At 36.0% G+C, this 18,607-nt stretch overlaps 1 protein-coding gene across 2 annotated transcripts in view; it reads left to right on the plus strand.

Annotated features, from left to right (window-relative positions):
- Positions 1-9,612, plus strand: part of LOC148830690 (cell adhesion molecule 2-like) — a 691,585-nt gene extending 681,973 nt beyond the window's left edge. For both annotated transcript variants that reach the window (XM_088921768.1, XM_088921769.1), the window contains 2 exons: positions 4,341-4,466; positions 5,630-9,612. In XM_088921768.1, coding sequence (XP_088777894.1) covers positions 4,341-4,466; positions 5,630-5,748 — 245 coding nt within the window. In that variant the 3' untranslated portion in view covers positions 5,749-9,612. The remainder of the gene's footprint in view (positions 1-4,340; positions 4,467-5,629) is intronic.
- Positions 9,613-18,607: the final 8,995 nt, after the last annotated feature.

Raw genomic sequence — 18,607 nt, forward strand, 5'->3', positions numbered from 1 at the left:
ATTCTTGCTTATTATTAAATAAGCAAAAGACATTCTTTAAATAATGTAATTATTTATGTATTAATAGATATTGAATGGTCCTGTTTATTTTTGTTTTGGATGGGTTTTAAGTGAAATACCTGCCATGATGGAAAGGTTTAATTTATGGTCAGAAAAGGCTTAGGGGTGCTTTCTGAGCATCTGTGTAGCTACGATATATGTCCATGTGAGGAAGAAATGCAACTGGCTTTAGGTTAATGATTCATTGAAGGTCTAGCCATGAGGGATCTCCATGTGTTTTTGTGAAGCATGCTTAGGTCTTACTGTGCTGTTGTGAAGAGTGCAGCAGGGCTCCCCATGAGTCCCGGTACAAGTTCCTTAGCCTACTGTAGCTATCCGTCTGAGTTGGGCTTTTCATTGCCTAGTTATCCATGGAGAGCAGTCATATGTTTCACAGGCAGTTTTGACAAGACACTCTGCAGGAGGGAAGGAAACTTTTATGCTGTTTTAACAAGATAAAACAGAGAAGGATATGCAGTCTTCTGGCTGCATTTGTTAAGAATGCTTTGCCAAGGTAAAGTTTTCATTGTTGCTTAAAAAATATGATTACTAAATGAAAATAAAAGTGTTGCCGAGGTAGTGACCTGTGATGAAATGGTAACTAGCCAGGGTGTATCATGCCTTGCTTTCATGGCACTCTGTATTGGATAATGTGGTTAAAAAAGGATGGATGGATGTTTGTGCTGGACATAGTACAGTTTAGAATAATGAGTAAGGTCCCAGGTGTATAAAACATTTGTTGCGTAAAGTAAATTCCTTAAGTATTAAATGTAGATTTTTGCCTTGTGAACTTTGCTACTGATGTCAGTATGTTAGACTGCTTTGTGCAAAACCCTAAATCTTGAGGGTACGCTTAAAATTGAAATGATTGGAAATTAAATTATCGGTCAACGTTTATGCAACTGGCCTCTGCAGATTTATGGTTGCAGATCTGAGGGAAAGGTGAACCACATGTGAAGTGGTTCTCAAAGTTCCTCAGGCAGAACACCCACAGCAGTCATCATCAAAACATTGTTCTCCACATGCATCACTCAGAAATTAAGCTTATATTAAATTTATTCTGAAGTTTCCGCTAATTATTTGGTGGCACTCTATGGCATAAACCCAGGCCTTCTGACTTCCTCAGTGCTCATCATGCTAACGCCCATTCCCAATCCTAAGTACCACTGCCAGTGCACCAAGACTTGATTATCATAGAGAGCTTCCAACTTCCTCATCCATGTGGTCAGGTGATTTAGAGGTCATTTAGAGCATGCAGGAAAAAGCCAAACATATGAATAAATGTACTGTAGGTTTGCTATTTTATTTTGAAGTCTAAAAGAGCATCCAAGCCATGTGCTGAGACAGGATCTACCACATAATGCATATTCTAGATTTTTAACGTTTCCATAATTAAGTGTGTTATTGTTCTCTGCAATTGTTTGACGGCAGAAATAATTCAATACTACAAGTTGCTCTTCAAAGACCTTTGTTCTGTTAGTCAACATGACAGTTTTGGTCTCCTCAGTCGAATGGCTTTTGAAAATATCTGTTGCGTATTTCCTCATGAAAGAAATGCAGTCATTATGTGAAAAGAGAAAAGATTTGTATTATTTCTGCATTGCTGGAAAACCATTACTTTAACACTAACATCTTTTGATGTTTAGGGTTTTAATATCTTGCATATTAAGAAACATGTTTACGTTTACCCCTCATTGGTGTTGTTTTTGCAAAACCTAAAGTCCTTTACTGAAGTAAATTGGTACAAGATTAGTAGGTTGTCCTTGTTGTACTAATGTAGTTCAAGGCCACACAGCCATTAAGAATTACTAAACTATGTGAATAAATAACTTAACAGTGAGGATAATTATTTTAGCAAAATCTGTTTACAAGACCTCCATGCAACCATGGTCGTTGACAAAACAAAAAAACACAGTTGCTGGTAGTAAAAGCCATTAATCAAGATGAACTAATGAGAGCGTACAAGTGGCATAATTAAAGAGAGATGCAAAACTAGCACTTGAATAATGACGCGTAAGCATTTTGTGGTATGTCTCTTGGTTTTAATGAAGTTTAAAAGACAACAAAAACAAAAAAATCTGGGCAGCACCCAATGAGAACTCAACACTGAAATGAATTGCAATATTATTCCTCACCTGAACATCTTGTTTTTTGATTTGACAAGAGACCCATCATATATAAGAGATGAATTGAATGAAAATGTGGCACCTTGCTTTCTAAAGCTACTGCATGGCTTATGGGTTATATTTAAATGTTATTTAGTACTCTAAACTGTAGATGCTATGTGAAAGCTGATCTACAAAGGTACAGCTCAAACATTTTTTCATCTGCATTTTCCTGTTATTTAGGCTGGCTTCCCTAAAACAGCTACTGTCAAGTCACACAGAAAAAAAAACATCACTTCGAAGGAGAGAGTCATCAGAAGTATCTTTCAAAATGTTAAATTCAGAGTCCCAGAAGGCTCTTTACATGTTTCTGTGGGATTCTACAACAGCTAGAGTGTTTTTCTTTACCTAAAATCAGCATAGCAGAAAATACAGAAATATGACTTTTGATTTGTTAGATATTGTACTGTGTTCTGTTAAATGTCTTTTGCATGACTGTATTCTTATGTTTCAGTTTATTTCTTATGCCACCTACAAAAGCATTAAGACATGTCTTGTAAAAAAACATAGAAGGGCTTCTATGTGGCTCTGCCAGCCAGGTAAAGGTTCAGACTAAGCTCTGTCTTTCACAAACATCAGAATCATGGGTAAAGCACTGCAGGGGGCAGAGTTGAGTTAAGCAGCTGGGACTTGGAACTCTCAGAGAAGCAGTAGCTCCTGTGGATTCTTGGTGTTGTCAGTGGTTGACATGCCATTATTCCAATCAGAACTAACTTTTCTGTCAGGCACTGTGGAGCTTTAAGAATGTCAAGGATGAAAGGCTTGATGAGTGGGTGGATAAGGGAAACATGTCTGCCCTTCCTTATTCATGTGCAGCACAGAAATTATTACTGTGGGCCAAGACACAAAGAAAGAATGGGGAAGTTGAAATTTAAGCAAGGGCACACCCAACAGTTTCAAATTGTAAACTTAATAGTTTAATACCAACTTTTTGTTTCTTCAGTATGTGTGGCTGAACTCCAAATCTAAACTGTTATCACAGAGACTCATAATTTTCTAATGCAAAAAGACCACTTGGCACATGGAATTTGACGTCTCCTGAAAGATCCCCAGAGACAATTGTAGTAAGCTCACAATGATGTCTCTTACAGTTTATTAGCTAATGCTTTATCTTTTTCTACCTGACAGAACCGCACTATGGAGTACTACATAGAAGCTGGACATATATCCCAGTGTTATATCCATAAGAACAGAAGTTGGTCAATTTCTTATGAAAATCTTGCTGGAGTGAGCAAAATTAGTGCTTCCTTTTTTAACATTTTCATATTTTTAATTTTATAGTCAACCAATTTGGATGTGTCAAATTCTAAAGTTTCCTTATGTTTTCTGTAATGCACAGAGAGAAAATGTAAAGGCAGATATCTTCCTCTCCCATTCAGATTCAGATATCTTTGGCATCACTGAAAGCCTATAGCTGACCATTAAAAATTAAAAGACTCACCATTCTGACTGGAAAGCCCTGGTTGATTGATCCTATGCCTGCCCCAGAAGTGCTCTAATATCATTGGAATCCTAGTTGTAGTCAGTGGCATGACCCAAACTCAAACGTGACATCTGGACCACAAAGCTCAAGTTTGTGCTGAGACTGAGCCACTTGGGAGCCCCAAAAATAGTTGGACTCAAAACTCATAACTGCAGTTATGAGCAGTAAAGATTAGGAATGTCATTTCACTTCACACTAAAAACAGTTGTCACATGCTGTGTCCACCCATCCTTTTGACACAAGAATTTAACTTAGAAACAGGCTTCTCTCTTCCAATTTAATTTACAGTTCAAGTGCAGCACTGGAGAGACTCAGGAGCCTTTAAATCCTTTAAGTCAGCTTTTTTTCCTATATTCTTGGCAGTCTGTTCATCTGCTTGAAACATTGACTTCAGGGGGTTTCTAAATTATTCAGCATACCACCCAGCGCTTGTACTGTATTTCCACTCTAAGAGTCTGTAAGAGCTTTGCACCTCTTTATTTTAGCATCAGCTTTGATTTTTCATTATTCTGCTGCAAATATTCAGTAACGGTGGATGAACGCGTGACTGTGCACAAAAATGTGAAAAGATGACACAATATCTCAGAACATTAAAGAAGAGGTAACATAAGTTTGTTTTCACTCTCTTTCTTTCTCTCCATGCACCTGTCTAGATCCCAACGCCCTGAATGATCAGAATGGGCCAGATCATGCCGTCATTGGAGGAGTAGTTGCTGTTGTTGTCTTCGTCACCTTGTGTTTAATAATTGTCCTTGGCCGATATCTGGCAAGACATAAAGGTATGTTTCACATCAGTGTCATTTCTGTATACTCCTCTGGTCATTCATGAGCAAAGGAGCATACAGACTATATTCAATAGGAATATACAGTATAGGACAATATAAGAGTATACATACAGTACTATATATTCTTATTGAGGAGTATGCAGGCTATGTTGAAACAAACTAGATCACAGAGACCCAGATGGCTGACTTTTCACATTTTAAACCTATACTTATGAGCAACTGAGCTTACAACAAAGTTTCCTGGGTCAGTATATTTGCTTTTTCTGTTTTAAACAACAAGAACAACATAAAGCAATGCTAGTACCGAAATGTAATGATAGATATGTTCAGTCATGTTTAATAGGATTAGGTATTGTACAAATTGAACATGATGCAAAAGGCAAAAAAGAGCAGTACTGTTGATGAGATGAGACCACAGGCGATGCTGAAGTGACACTAGGGCAAAGTAAAATATAGAACTGCGCTCTCATTTCACAGATCTGCTGCAGCACAGCTAGGGAGCTGAACAGTGTAGTAACAGAACTGGTCATACCTTGTAAAGTATGTATATATTAGCATATTTTTGTTGTATTAAAATAAACATAAAAGTAAAAAAATATAAAGTAAAAAAGCACATAACCTGTTTAAAGTTTAATTGAAATGGGTTGCATTTCAATTTTATTTTATATAGTGGCCTCACAGCCAACTCATCCCAGAGCCCTTTACAAAATTGGAAACAAGAAAAGGTCACAAGCAGCACAGACTGGATTTGCAATTATCAGTAGTTACATAAAAGCATATTCAAACAATTCTGTTTTCTGTTTGGACTTTAGAAAGTCGAGATTTTCAGCAATCCTGCTGTGAACTTTAATTTGAATGCACTATGTCTGCACTGTATGCTGAGAATAGTTTAATATAAAACTACTTGCAAAATATCATAGTGTACAATGGACAGGATGTCTCTAACAAATATTATAACTGTTGGGAGCACACCATTCTGTTTTGAATAGCACATTTGTGTCTGCCAAGAGCTCAGAGGTCTGCCTATGAGGGAATTTCACAATTTCAATCCCCTGAATTTCACAGGGGTCCAACCATGAACATTTCACATATTTCAAAATATCTTCTTAAAATTGCAAATGTCCTTATTATTTTGTTGCTCTTGTTTTTCTACACAGGGACATATTTAACGAATGAAGCCAAAGGAGCTGAAGATGCCCCTGATGCAGATACAGCCATCATCAATGCAGAAGGCAATCAGGCCAATGCAGAGGAAAAAAAAGAGTATTTTATTTAGACTCGGGCTCCATTCTGCTTATTTGAGTTGCTTAAAGTAGAAACCGGCAAATCACCTAAGCTCATTATTATTCAGTTTCATTTCCTGCCCTGGTACTCTTTCTTTTTCATTGTAATTCTTTAAAAAAACTTCAACAGCCTTCTGTTAATGGCCGGTTTTTACAAGCAACGAGCTGCTGAAGATGTCGCCTTTTATATTTACATTCTATCCATATAACAAAAGCCTCCAGTACCATTTAGACCATACTGTTTACCCCTTGCTTACACAGTGCCTAAATATACAGACATCCATTGAAGTTTGTTGGCTTAATTCATGTATCCCATAGAAAGGAGCTTGCTTCTTTAATTTAATTTTACTCTTTTAATTTGTCTGGAGACAGAAGGGAAGGTGAAGGAAATAATTAGTTCCACATGTAAGTCAAACAATGTAAACTTGTGCCATCACAAGAACCAAATGTTCAGATGCAGGAAAGTGCTTTACCCTTTTATTTTAACATCTCATAGCAAACCAAACAAAAAAGGAGATATTGTTCCTGTGTCTGTCTGTATATGGAACTTTCTGTACTGTTTATAAATTGGCTGAAGCAAGGTCATTTACTTAAAGTATATAGTTTTTAGATGTGAAAAAGTGGATCTAAAGACAGTCATGCAGACGTTAAGGTTTCTAGGTGGTTGCTTGTGGTACCACCTGGTAGTATTTGAAAAGTAGCTAATTGTAAGATACAGTGGATCACAATAAACATGTCTCACTAAAGGTCTGAGTCCTGACCTGAATTTGTGCCCATTTAAACACAGAAATACACATAAAGTGTCTAACGTAGATGTAAATGTCTGGTCTCTCACACACATTAAAGCACAAGGTGAAGCTATAATCTTGTATGATAATTTGTGTTGCATCCTTAATGAATATTTAAAATTTTTGTCTGTATATTCCAGCACTGTTTAGCAGTAGGCTTTTTCTCTGATCATAGTTTGATAAAAGAAATGGAAGCACAAATATCTAAGGAGAAACAGTATTAATCTACCAGCCTGTAGACTGCCTCAGGATTTGAACTAACTCTGTTAGGCTATCAAGAGATGTGATTTGTAATTGGCTGTTCCTGACTTAGGCCAATTAAGAAATACTGTTGGTTAAGCAAACTAGTCTACATTCAACAAGGAAAAAATATCCTTTTGAACATAAAAATCTGCATCTTTTATTTTCTCTTTATATAATAAATAAGCTCCCTTGTTAATACAGCTGTATATTATGTCTGCTAAATGTGGTTAATAGTGAAAATTGTTGTTAGACTTTGAATCCCTCATACCTTAAATTTGTATATTAGCCAATTTATCTATTGAAAATAATCTATAAATATTTTCAATTTATCTGTTATTTGTCATTGCTCATATTAAAAAATGACAACTTTGTTTTCTTTCACCAGAAAGCATGTATATACAGTGTAAGTACTAAAATTTAGTAATACATATTTGTTGATTTTTTTCAATTTTTTATTTTTTTCTGTAACTGCTCTGCAAACATTTAAATACCAGTCTGTTAATTTTGAAGGGGGGTCGTCAGCATTAAAGTCTGAAACCTTCAGTAGTCACATTAAAAGTTTGCTGAGAAGGTAAAAACTGCTGCAATACCAGATTTCACGCGATAAGTTTCACATAGTGGGTGGAAAATAGAAATGCGTAAAAATAATTAATTGAGCTCAACACAGTGTTAACTAAGGCCGAGAATACACTTTTTCACCTTGACCAGTCATTTTGTATGGTATGATCGTCATTCATTATTTTAGGCGTAGGCGAGATAAACTGCATTTCTGAAGTGCGCTGCTCAATTGATTTTGTTATCTCCTAACTTGAGCTTTAAACATTCAAGTAGCAACTCTTCATTTTTGGCACTTGAAAAAGAAGGCTATTTTGACTTGTTTGTGCTTACTTGCAAACTGTTCCTTTTTTGTTTTGCATTTTGTTCTTACTGTACTGTTTCTTCATCACATATATATATGGAAATCCTTACAACAATGGGAGAAGGAAAACTACTTATTATTCGTGCAGAATGACTATGTTTGGAGAATTTTGCTGGTTCATAATTAAGGTCATTTGGAACTCCAGTCTTGTAGATGAACTTCTCTTCACCAAGGCAAAAGTCATCAATGAATATTTAAATGACTTAATCAAGCAGCTTCAATATAACAATCACCATGATTGCCTTTGTGTTCGCAGCAAACAATGTTGATGGCATGTTGAATAGTAAGCCCTAATATGGGAAATTACTGTTCACCCCAAAATGTCAGAAAAATTCTATCAAAGATGAAAACACTTAACACAAATGTGGATACAGTCAAGCATGATTTGAACTTTTTTCTACTGATTTTATTTTCTTTATTAAGTTGTTTTATTGCCTTCTTTTTTGGAGTGTGTGAAGTGTTTGTGTTTCCAGTGTTAAAATGTCTATTTTCAAAGCTATTGAAACACCATTGTAAAAATAAATCAATAAAACAACTAAAAAAATAAGAAGTGGTGTAGAGTAAAATGTTATAAAAAAGGCTACATACTGTATCATTTTGTTTTGTTCTCTAGGTAGGCTATTGTTATTCATTGGCCAGGCAGAGGCCTGTAAGCAGGAATTAAAAAAAAACTCCAGATCTACTGTAGCACCAATGCAATACTTCAACAGAGAGTTTTGTTCTCTCCTTTGTACTAAAAAATACTCCTCAAAACATTGGTGTTTTACTGTGCCCTTATCCAGACTTTTATTTACTGTCTCTACACATCTATGGTAAAAAAAGTATTGTATTGAAAGTTTGTTTAAAGAACTGTTTTTAGGTGAAATTGTGTTGTTAGCAAACTGATTAACAATATTCTGGACAATCGCAAAGTTCACTGAAACAAAGTTGAGACCTCATGTTGAATGCGGAAGCAAGACAGTGTCACCTCTAAACAAGGGTAAAGAAAACTGGGACATTTGTGCCTTCCATAAGGTCAAAATATCTCCCTTTCTCCTGTCTCGCCCCTCAGTATATAATTTGGCTCCAGCTTTTAGAGGTAAAATAGGGATCTCCAAAACTTTTCTGTCAACATAAGAGGTTAATGTTGTATGTGTTGCATTTGTAGCCTGTATCTTTTTTATTGTAATTATTTTAAAACAGCAAGCTTTAATAACTTTTGACCTTATGTTTTGTGTTTGCTACTAAAACTGGGAAATGTTTCTTTCCCCTTAAGGCACTATGGATAATAATACAGCATTTATATAAAGCAGAAGAATTTCTCTCAACCTGTAAGCAACACATATTAACCTCATTTTGTTATTTGAAAAAAAAAACACTGATGTTCTTTAATGTGAGTATGGGCTTGAGTAGGAAAGATATCTTTTAGGATAAATGTTTTCCTGGATAAAAAAAATGTGGAAAAAAACAGCAAAATCAAAAACACAAAAAAAATCCAAGACAATGTTCTTGCATATACTGTAGATGGTCTGGTGTTTAAACAGTTCAAACTGGTTGCATGACATTCAGTGGCTTCCACATAATGTATTTTTTAACATTTGAAATAAAGGACAGTATCTGTGTGTGTTGAAACAAATAATGGAAACAAGACATTTTAACATTTCGCACTGTTCTTCACCATTTTCATTACTAATTTATGTATGTTTTAATTTTGAAGCCATAAAAAGCTTGTTACATAAATTTAGGCTAGTACAGCATATCATAATTAAAAGTAGTGGAGTTTTTTTTTTGCATCTCAGGAATATGTTTCAACTGGTTCCTGTTCAGAACCAGAACACTCTTCACCCTGTTTCCCCCAGTTCATTGAAACCCTGGTTATGTTGGGTTTTTAACCATTAAACTGTTAATAAAAAAGAATTTCGTGTTTTCATTGTCTGATGTCTACTTTATTTCTTTGCCTTAAAAACATAACTTGTTATGTTTGTTACAGACCACATAAAGACACTGAAAATTAATTATCAACATTGGTAATATACAATATAACAGTTAAAAGTTTTAGTACAGCCACACAGAACAATAATATTTTTTAGATAAAAATTATCTTTGCCTGATACAAGGATTTTGCCAACATTTCATTGTTGATTACCTTACCAAACTGTACGGCTTTGAAAATTTGAGACCGTACATAAATAACCAAAGAGTTAAATTTCATTATCAAGTTAATCATCCAATTCAGAGTGAGAAAAACATAAAAATGATAACATTTAGTTTTTAGTAATTTCATAAGATTAGTTGGTTTTTTTGACAGCACAAAAAAGTCAGTGTGTGGAAACTAGTATCATCAGTTAATTTCCTGAGTGTGTTTAAAAGAAATAAAAATGTGTGCAGAAGATTATGTCTCCATTTTTCTTCCACTGTGAGGGAAAACAGCTCACCAGTTTTGACAGCAAAACCTCTTTGTCCATCACTGCTTGCAGGTGTCTCTTGTATTTCCCCTTGGGTTGTGTTTGGTTTAACAGTGTTAACCTACTGAAGGGAACGAGCTGAAAACATTTTTAGACATAAAAACAAAAAGCGCAGAGGTGAGATACTCACTTTTAACTTTTCCTGATAGTGTTGTCTGTGAAAACCAAGGGGAAGTGAAGGCTTGCTCTCTTTGCATTTGTGTCCAGAATTAAATGATCCAGAATCTTTAGATCAGGAGAAAAAAAGATGCTCAAAGGCTTTTCAACATCTCAATTTAATGCAAAACCACGTCAAATAAAACCTGCAAGATAACTCTGACCTGGTTAAACTTTTTTGTTTAATATTATGCATTGACCTTTAAGATGAGCAGCATAATTTCCATCACTGTTGTCCTTCAGGGTCCCTCACCTACTGCATTAATAGGCAGAAGCATCTGCTCCTTTTTATCTCTAATGGCGATACCGAGATGCCAAGCCTTTACATAAAAGAGAGGGTACTGATAAAGGTCATTTTAACAAGAAAAGCAGCATCCCTCTGGGTCGTCTTCCTTTAGGGAATCTCAGTTTACTCCATGTTCAGTATTTTATTTGTTGTACTCTTGAAAAGTTTCAAAGTGAAGTTTCCATTTGGATGGGCAGAGGAACTACTGTAGGTCTATTGCAGGGTGACCTTGAGATGTGGCGTCCGGTACAAATTATGACAGTTTTCCTGTTAAAATTCCATTGAAGTTGTACTGTGGTTTCGTTCACCACTAGAAACCGCCGCATAGAGAAAATAGTTTGTCGACAGATTCACCTGGGTTCACTGATTGTATTGTAAATTGAAGGGAATGTGGGATGCACATGTAGGAGAGCTAGAATAGAAGGGACAAAGGGAAGATCTAAGTTGTAATATGGAGGTTGGAACCTAATGAAATGGTAAAAAAAAGAAAGAGCTGTGGTCTCTAGTTCATTTATTTGTCAGTGAAGTGATTCAGCACTCAGGATCCTAGAGGACCAGCTACATTTTACCAACTGTGTCTTTATTGCTTTATTGCTTGTGATATCTATTATGCATTACAACTTTGCAACATGGAGTAATCCTTGCTTTCATTCCTAATGTGCTTTAATGTGCTTGAAAAACATCAATTATTTGTTGTAATGAATTCTGTACATAGAATTTTTAACTAAAACCTATGAAGTTGGATGATAATTCTTCATGAAAAGAATGATAATGTGGTAATGCTGAATGACAGTGTAATTACTGAGTAAGTATTTCTCTGTATGAACTGTTTGTTTACAGAAAGGCTTTTTTAAAAAAAACACAGCTTTTGGAAGTAAATTGTAAATGGTAATTTGTATCCAAGGCCCCATGGGGGGGAAGGATCAGCCTTTTATATTGCAATGTGACTGTCTGAAATATAAAACATGAAAAACGTAGAACTCTATTTGTGATGTTATGTTACAAAATATTCCTTTAGGACTCTCTATTGTACCTTATTTTGTTAGGAAGAAATTGATCTACCATTAAAAGGAGATGCCTTTCATTGAGAACAGAGCCCATTTAGAAACTTCTGGCTGCATGAAAGATTAGAATCATGGCATTGAATTAAGCATTAATTATTTAATCAGACAAGGTAGTTTTCATTTTCATGAATTTCATCAAGCATAATTAGTGCTGTTCTTTTGCTGATTCTTATTTTGGAGGTATGCTGAAATTACTTTAACTCTTTAGTAACCTTCACACATGCATTTACATCATGGTAAATGAACTACGGGTGTTCTATTGGCATTATTTTCTGTTCAATGCAATGAAGTTCTTTTACGCAGTATCGCTCTATGTCCTCTTACTTAAGAATTAATAGTCACTACATTCACATTCTGACTTTCAAAAAACAATGCAGAACATGACATACTATAAATTAAATTTATTTGGATTACTTCTGTTAAGACAGTTAAATAAGATGAGTTTAATATCATGGAATAATGATTGAAAAAGATTTTACCTACTGTATGTTCAATTATCTTGCTTTGATTCCTAGAGTGTGCCAATAAGCCCATTTCTCAGAATTTTCCAAAGTGTGCGAGGAATTCCCTTTTCTATGTAATGAAAGCATATTGCACACTGAAAAAATATCATTTGGAATACATAAAATAACAAAGTCATTTTATTCAAAATTAATACAACGTTACGGCTCACTGATTTGGTTAGATTCTGCACACAGTTTCTTGTAGCTTGTAATTGACCTATATTTTATGATTGAAGTTACCACCCCAAAGACAAGATGGCCAAGGATGAGTGGAGGAGTATTAGGAGATAAAAGGTGGGCCAAAGTCCTGTATCAGGTGTATTGAAGTACTTTTTTTATTCTTATATTTTAGTTTCCCCACTAGAAATAATAGTTTCTCAGTTCAGAAAGAAATGGAAAGAAATGCATCTGGAAAAACAAAGTACTGCCTTGGACACTTTATGGATGATTCTTTTACAATTGCTGTCATGCACCTTGGATATAAAGAAATCAAATGGAGCATTCTAAGCCCATCATGTATTAGTAAACTGCAAGGAAATAGTACTGTATAGAATAAAATAAAAATCGGAAGTGCAGCAGGCCAGGAGACTGCAATTTTGACAAATGTATTGTGAAAAAACAATGCAGGTAAAAAAGCTGACCACAAATGATCATGTCATCACCTTCATTTTTTTAATTGCTATTTAAAGGTAGACGAAGACAAATTTTTCCTAGAAAACAAAGTTCTTAGTGACCCTTTATGGTCACTAAAAGGGTCCCTTTATGTCCCTTGACAAAGGAAACATTTTCTCTTGATAATTGATCAATTCTGCTACTACTTCCATTTGTATTCTGCAATGTTAAAAAAAACACATTAAATGTACCTGTGATTGTTTAATTAACGCAATTGTATACATAGTAAATAATTTAACAATAGTCTAGAAATAAAACACAAAAACATTTCTTCTAAGAAAATACCTACTGTAGCTATGTTTTGTTTGTGGAGATGATAAATTCTGTCATCTCCTGACTGCTTTCTTCATCGTAATGTAATTGTAATTGGTTGCATTGATGGAGTCTCCTTTTTTATGGCTGAATTTTCTCACACAGCTGCAACCGATTAAACCTGTGATCTCTAGCGACTCATTTTCAATTCTAGCTTTAGTTGTCAGAGCTGACTTTTTAAAGTTAAACCTTATTGCTTGTGTTACAGTATATTAAATGCAACTAATAGAATTGTTCTCAATGTTTCCCCTATTTACATTGATTAGTTTCTAAGTAGGCAGATGAAAAACCACTCAATATATGACCCCTGGTAGAGGCATTTGCACATTGTTTTAGAGTTCCTTGCCTTAAAATGTCAGCTGTGCAAATGTCTGAGTTTCTTGATAAATTTAGAAACTCAGACATTTTGAACCTTGTCTTAGGGAGCATTTATTTTTATATACAGTATTTTGTGGATGTACTGTACTACCAACTGTGTCTGCAATATTAAAAGTAATAAACAGGGTCCTATTAAGTGTGATGGCATGTCCAGCCTTTTTCAAACTCCTTTATCTGATATAGGGTCACAGGGAAGTCAGAGCCTATCTTGGCAAACAATGGGCACAAGACTGGATACACCCTGGATGGGATGCCAGTTCATCACAGGACAGTGTAACCACTATGACACTGTGACAACCATGGTACATGCAGTATAATGATGCACAAAAGAAATGCAACACTTGTGCTTTAACGGATTTAATCAAATATCTTAAACTTAGTTTATAAAAAAAAGAATCATTAGCTTGATAATATTTTAATAAGCTTTAACAAAATCAAATTTTGAGGATAAAGTGGCACATTATTTGTTGATGTTTGAAAGCTGCCTAAGAAACAAAGCAGACATAACCCCAAATGATAATATTATAATGCAGATATAACTTTCAGATTGAACACATCACATTAACACACAAGATAACAGATCCAATAAATGAAACATAATTAGTAGGGAAGAGAAAAAACGCCATTGTGTAAAATGTTAATACTTTTGTGACTGAGCAAGAATGATTTTGAATATATTAGCAGTAAGCTAATATACTGGTTGGTTTTGCATATTTGAATTGAGGAGTAAAGTCTGTAAAGTAAAGTTTGTCCAAGGGAATGAGCTAGTCTGAAACCCAAGCTGATTTTACTTATGCCAAAGCATAATATAAATATTAAAATAAAGACATATCTAGTTACAGGATTAGCAATTAAAGTACAAGTTTAGGAGAGATAACCATTAAATAAATATAGATACAGTAGTTCCATCCATGACATTGTAAGGAGATGGGGAATTTAGATTATACTGTAGGTATATTTGAGATTAACCTGCCGGGGAAGAGGGACAGCAGCCAGGACATGAGGAAGAGTCTGTCAGACCCTCAGGGAAGTAAATCAAATGAGTTCCCCATACTATAAGGCAGAATAAATGCAAATCCTATGATAACACACTTACAGAGTTAAATAAAGTATTCCAAACTGTTCTGATGGAGAGTAAGCTTGAATGGCCATGGGGAACTGAAGAAGAAAGCAAGTAGTCAGCAGTTTGAGTGGAAGAATGCAGTTGTGAAGTGCAGACAGGGATTGGAATTTTTAGTGGTTGAAAGTTAAGAGGGAAGAGAGAAACAACAGAGAAACCAATCTTTCTCCCAGAAAACCAAGAACATTGTGTCCAAGGATGCCCTTTCTACCTCCCTCAGCACAGTTTGCCACCCCAAAAAGCTGTCGAGGACATCTCAAACAGTAACAGGCATGCAGACAATATTAGGATGGTAACAACTAAAACAAAACAGCAAATACACATGCAACACCTGTCTCACTAAATCACAAATCACAGTAAGTCACAAAATGATTCTTTGATGGCTATTAGAAGACCAACCTTGCGAGATAACTCAAACAACACACACAGACGGACACTAATACACGAGAATAAATTTATTAATGCATAAAATGTGCATATAAACATAACAGATCTTATCGTAAGGGTTAGCAGAATACAAAAGGTACGATCTTCAATCACGAAGAGTTACAAACCAAGAGGGACATACGTTCAGTATACCATTCATTTAGACCATTTCATAAATGAACTTGGTTACAACTTCTACTCTAGATACTCAAAAGCAAGTACATCACTCATAGGAATTAAATTGATATCAACTGTGGTTGAGGTAACAATTGAATTCTCGAGCTGTAATGCAGAATGTTGAATACTCATCCAATCTGTGTGGATTCAGATCTCCCGCGGACACAAACAGCGGCAGGCTTGTTGCTGTGTCCAATCGGAGTTCTCTGGCTCGGTGACAGGCAGTGCTCAGTGCGGCTGGTGGTGTGGGAGAAGGAGGGAGAGATTCCTGCTGCAACACACTGCTGATGCTCTCTGAAGACCGGCTAGTTAGTTCTGGCTTTACTAGCGAGATTGTGCACAGGAGAGAAGTGACTACAGGTCCAAGCAGGTCACACTCTTTAGGCAGGAAGAAGACTGGTACATTCCTGATGTAGCGCTAGTCCTGAATACTTAGATTCAGCTGTCCACAGTTCCAACCGTAGTTCACTTGTTGATCAGGTGAGGTTTTGCAGTGGGTTCACGAGGCTTGCTGCTGGGCTAACCTCGGGTGGATCCGTTGGTTATGCACTGGCGACCTCCGTTCTCGACTCTTAGAACAAAGTAAAGTCCTGGCACTCGGACACACTGGCCGTTACGTGGTTGTCTGAGCTGAGTCTTAGAATTTCCAGGAGGAGCTGAGTCTGAGAATGTCCAGGAGGCGCCCTGAGTCTGAGAATGTCCAGGAGGTGCGCCTGAGGAGCTCTGTGCTGCCTGTTTTACCTGGAGGAACTACGGTCATTCATTGGTTGAAAGTTCCATGGGCATCCGAGACCCACGTGGGGTTAACCTGCCCTACCAGTTCCTGATTGGCTGATGATGAGTAACAATGCACTCTGACCTTAGAGTTGTAAACAACTTTGAATGAGACTCTCCCTTGGAATCTCCCAGACAGTGAGGCGCCAGAGATGACCATTTATTAGGGTTGCTGGAGAATCTCAGCTTTGGGAGTTGTTCCTTATCAGGACACTCTATCAGCTAGAAAAACACCTTAGATGTGAACCAAATGGAATGGCCTCTCTGTATCCAGCACCACTGAGATGAAGGAGAGAGAGACTGGCAAGGGAGCAGCAAACTTAATTCCTGTATTTTAATAAGCCTTGCCACTACACTACCAAAGGTGCTTCCACCAAGTATTGGCTCAAGGGGAGGTGATAACATATGCAATCAGCATGTTTGACATCTTGTACCTCCAGCAACCTTATTTACTGTATCTCTTGCAGTAAATGCCCAGCCATTTACTTAGAGGAAACAGGAAGGAGACTCGGAGACTGCTTCAGAGAACATGTTAGGACTGTGAAGATTAAAGATTTCTCCAAGCCTATTTTTTCTTATTTCCCCTCTTAAGGCCATGATCACACTAATCTCTCCATCTGTGTTCTCAAAGATGGTTTTCCTATCTCCTACATCAGAAAGACTACAGAAGCTAAGATTATCCTGCAGCTAGGATCACACCTTTCCCCTTCTCAACAACAGACTAATTTTCTTCTATATTCTCTCTATTCATTGTAGGTTTTATTTCACACGTCTCTTCACCTATCCTAACTTCACACTACCTGATTGGCCACTCTGTCTGTCCCCTGCTCCCGCCTCCCGCTCCTCCTCTCTTCCAGCTTTTGTTCTCCTGCTACCTTTTGTTTACTGCCCTGTCTTTCTCACACCTGAAGAAGTCTCCATTGCTGAAACGTTGTGTTTTCTTTCTTCTCTTTTCAGCATGGAATGAATCTATTACTTGTTTTTGTTGATGTTTAAGTTCCTTTAATCATAAGTGATCAGTTGGAACATTCACATTTAAACTGAAATATTCTTTTAAAAAATACATCTGTAATCTACGATATGGGGCATCATTGCAAGGGGAATGTAATTCCAAGGCATCGCCACTACACAAAATTTTGAGTACACAATGTTTTTTTTTGTGGGAGGGGGGAGAGTTGTACTTAAATCTAAATACTTGAAGTTATACAATATAAATACAAGGAGCACACAAATACAAAGGTTTGGAAGAATACACTAGTTATTGAACAATACACTGTTCCATAACTGTATAAACCTGAAGCAAAAATATGAAACCAAGCAAAATAATTAAAATGTTTTTCCTCCTGAATAGCTCTCTGTATTGGTAATAATAATGGTATTTAAGGTTATTTATATTGAATAAAAAATGTTCAACCTAGCAGATGAGCCTGACACATTTTGTTCACAAATGAGTTTCAGATAAGTGGTATAAATTGTCAAGCAAAGACAGCTAGAGGTTCCCATAGAGACAGAACATGTCTCTGACCCTAACCAATTATAGACTTTCATTTTACATACTCAAATGGAAAGACTGCATGTTGAAGATGTCAGGGTTCACTGTAAAAGTCTGATTATTATTATCTATATTAGGAAATGGAAGCATCTAATTTTTGTCAAAATGGCAGAACAAATATGAAAGAAAGTCTCCCCACTTTAATTAAACTATTGCCTGAATTACAAGTTGAATCACTCTACAACACATACTGTAGTGTGAGCACAAATTTTATTGTTATGTGTTTTCTGTTAACTGAATAATACAGCATTTAATGTGGAACTTGAATGCATTGAAGAGGCAGAACAACATTGCAATAGGTTCTTTCTTAGCCTCAGTTCCTGGCTCCCCCTCTCATTTTTTTAAAATTTATGCCAAATGCATAATGCAAATGTTTTGGATCATGTTAAACTATCTTTTCCATCATAATATAAACCCCAAATAAAAAAAAAATCATAATTGCACATTTAAAAAAAATAAGTTAGTCCCTTAAAGTCAACCTTGTTGGGGTTAAGTAGACTTTCTCTTCCATCCTCAATACATGGAAGAAGAAAAAGATTTGTAACTGGTCGTCATCTTAAGTCGTGTTTAAGTTACTTATTAGTGCTACTCATTAGTACAGTATGTTTTAAGAATTTCCAACCTGTTATATTTTAAGAATTTAAGAATCTATTTTAAGAATTTCCAACTTGGTGGAATTCTCTGTCATCAGGCATAATTTAGTTCTCAATCTTTAAACAACCCAGAGAAAACAGATGGCAAACCCACAACTGGGTGGCAAAGGGGAAATGTGTTATCGGTGCACCTCCAGATGACTATCTGTGGGTTTGTTAATAGTTCCTATGCTACATGTAGCCAGGTTGTCGAAATATGATGTATATCTCTGCCCAGACATTATTTCTGTGCTCATGTGGTATCAGTGGGGTCAGGTGTAATTCCAATGAACTCAACAGATGTTGAATAGGTAACTGTTAAAGATGAAGATATTCATCTTGTGAAGACACACCAGAGAAACACGTTCGTAATCCATATTAAATGCCTGAGAGTACAACAACATTC

This window comes from Atractosteus spatula, chromosome 7 (genome assembly GCF_055471065.1).
Source record: "Atractosteus spatula isolate fAtrSpa1 chromosome 7, fAtrSpa1.hap1, whole genome shotgun sequence".
NCBI classification, from domain to species: Eukaryota; Metazoa; Chordata; class Actinopteri; order Semionotiformes; family Lepisosteidae; genus Atractosteus; species Atractosteus spatula.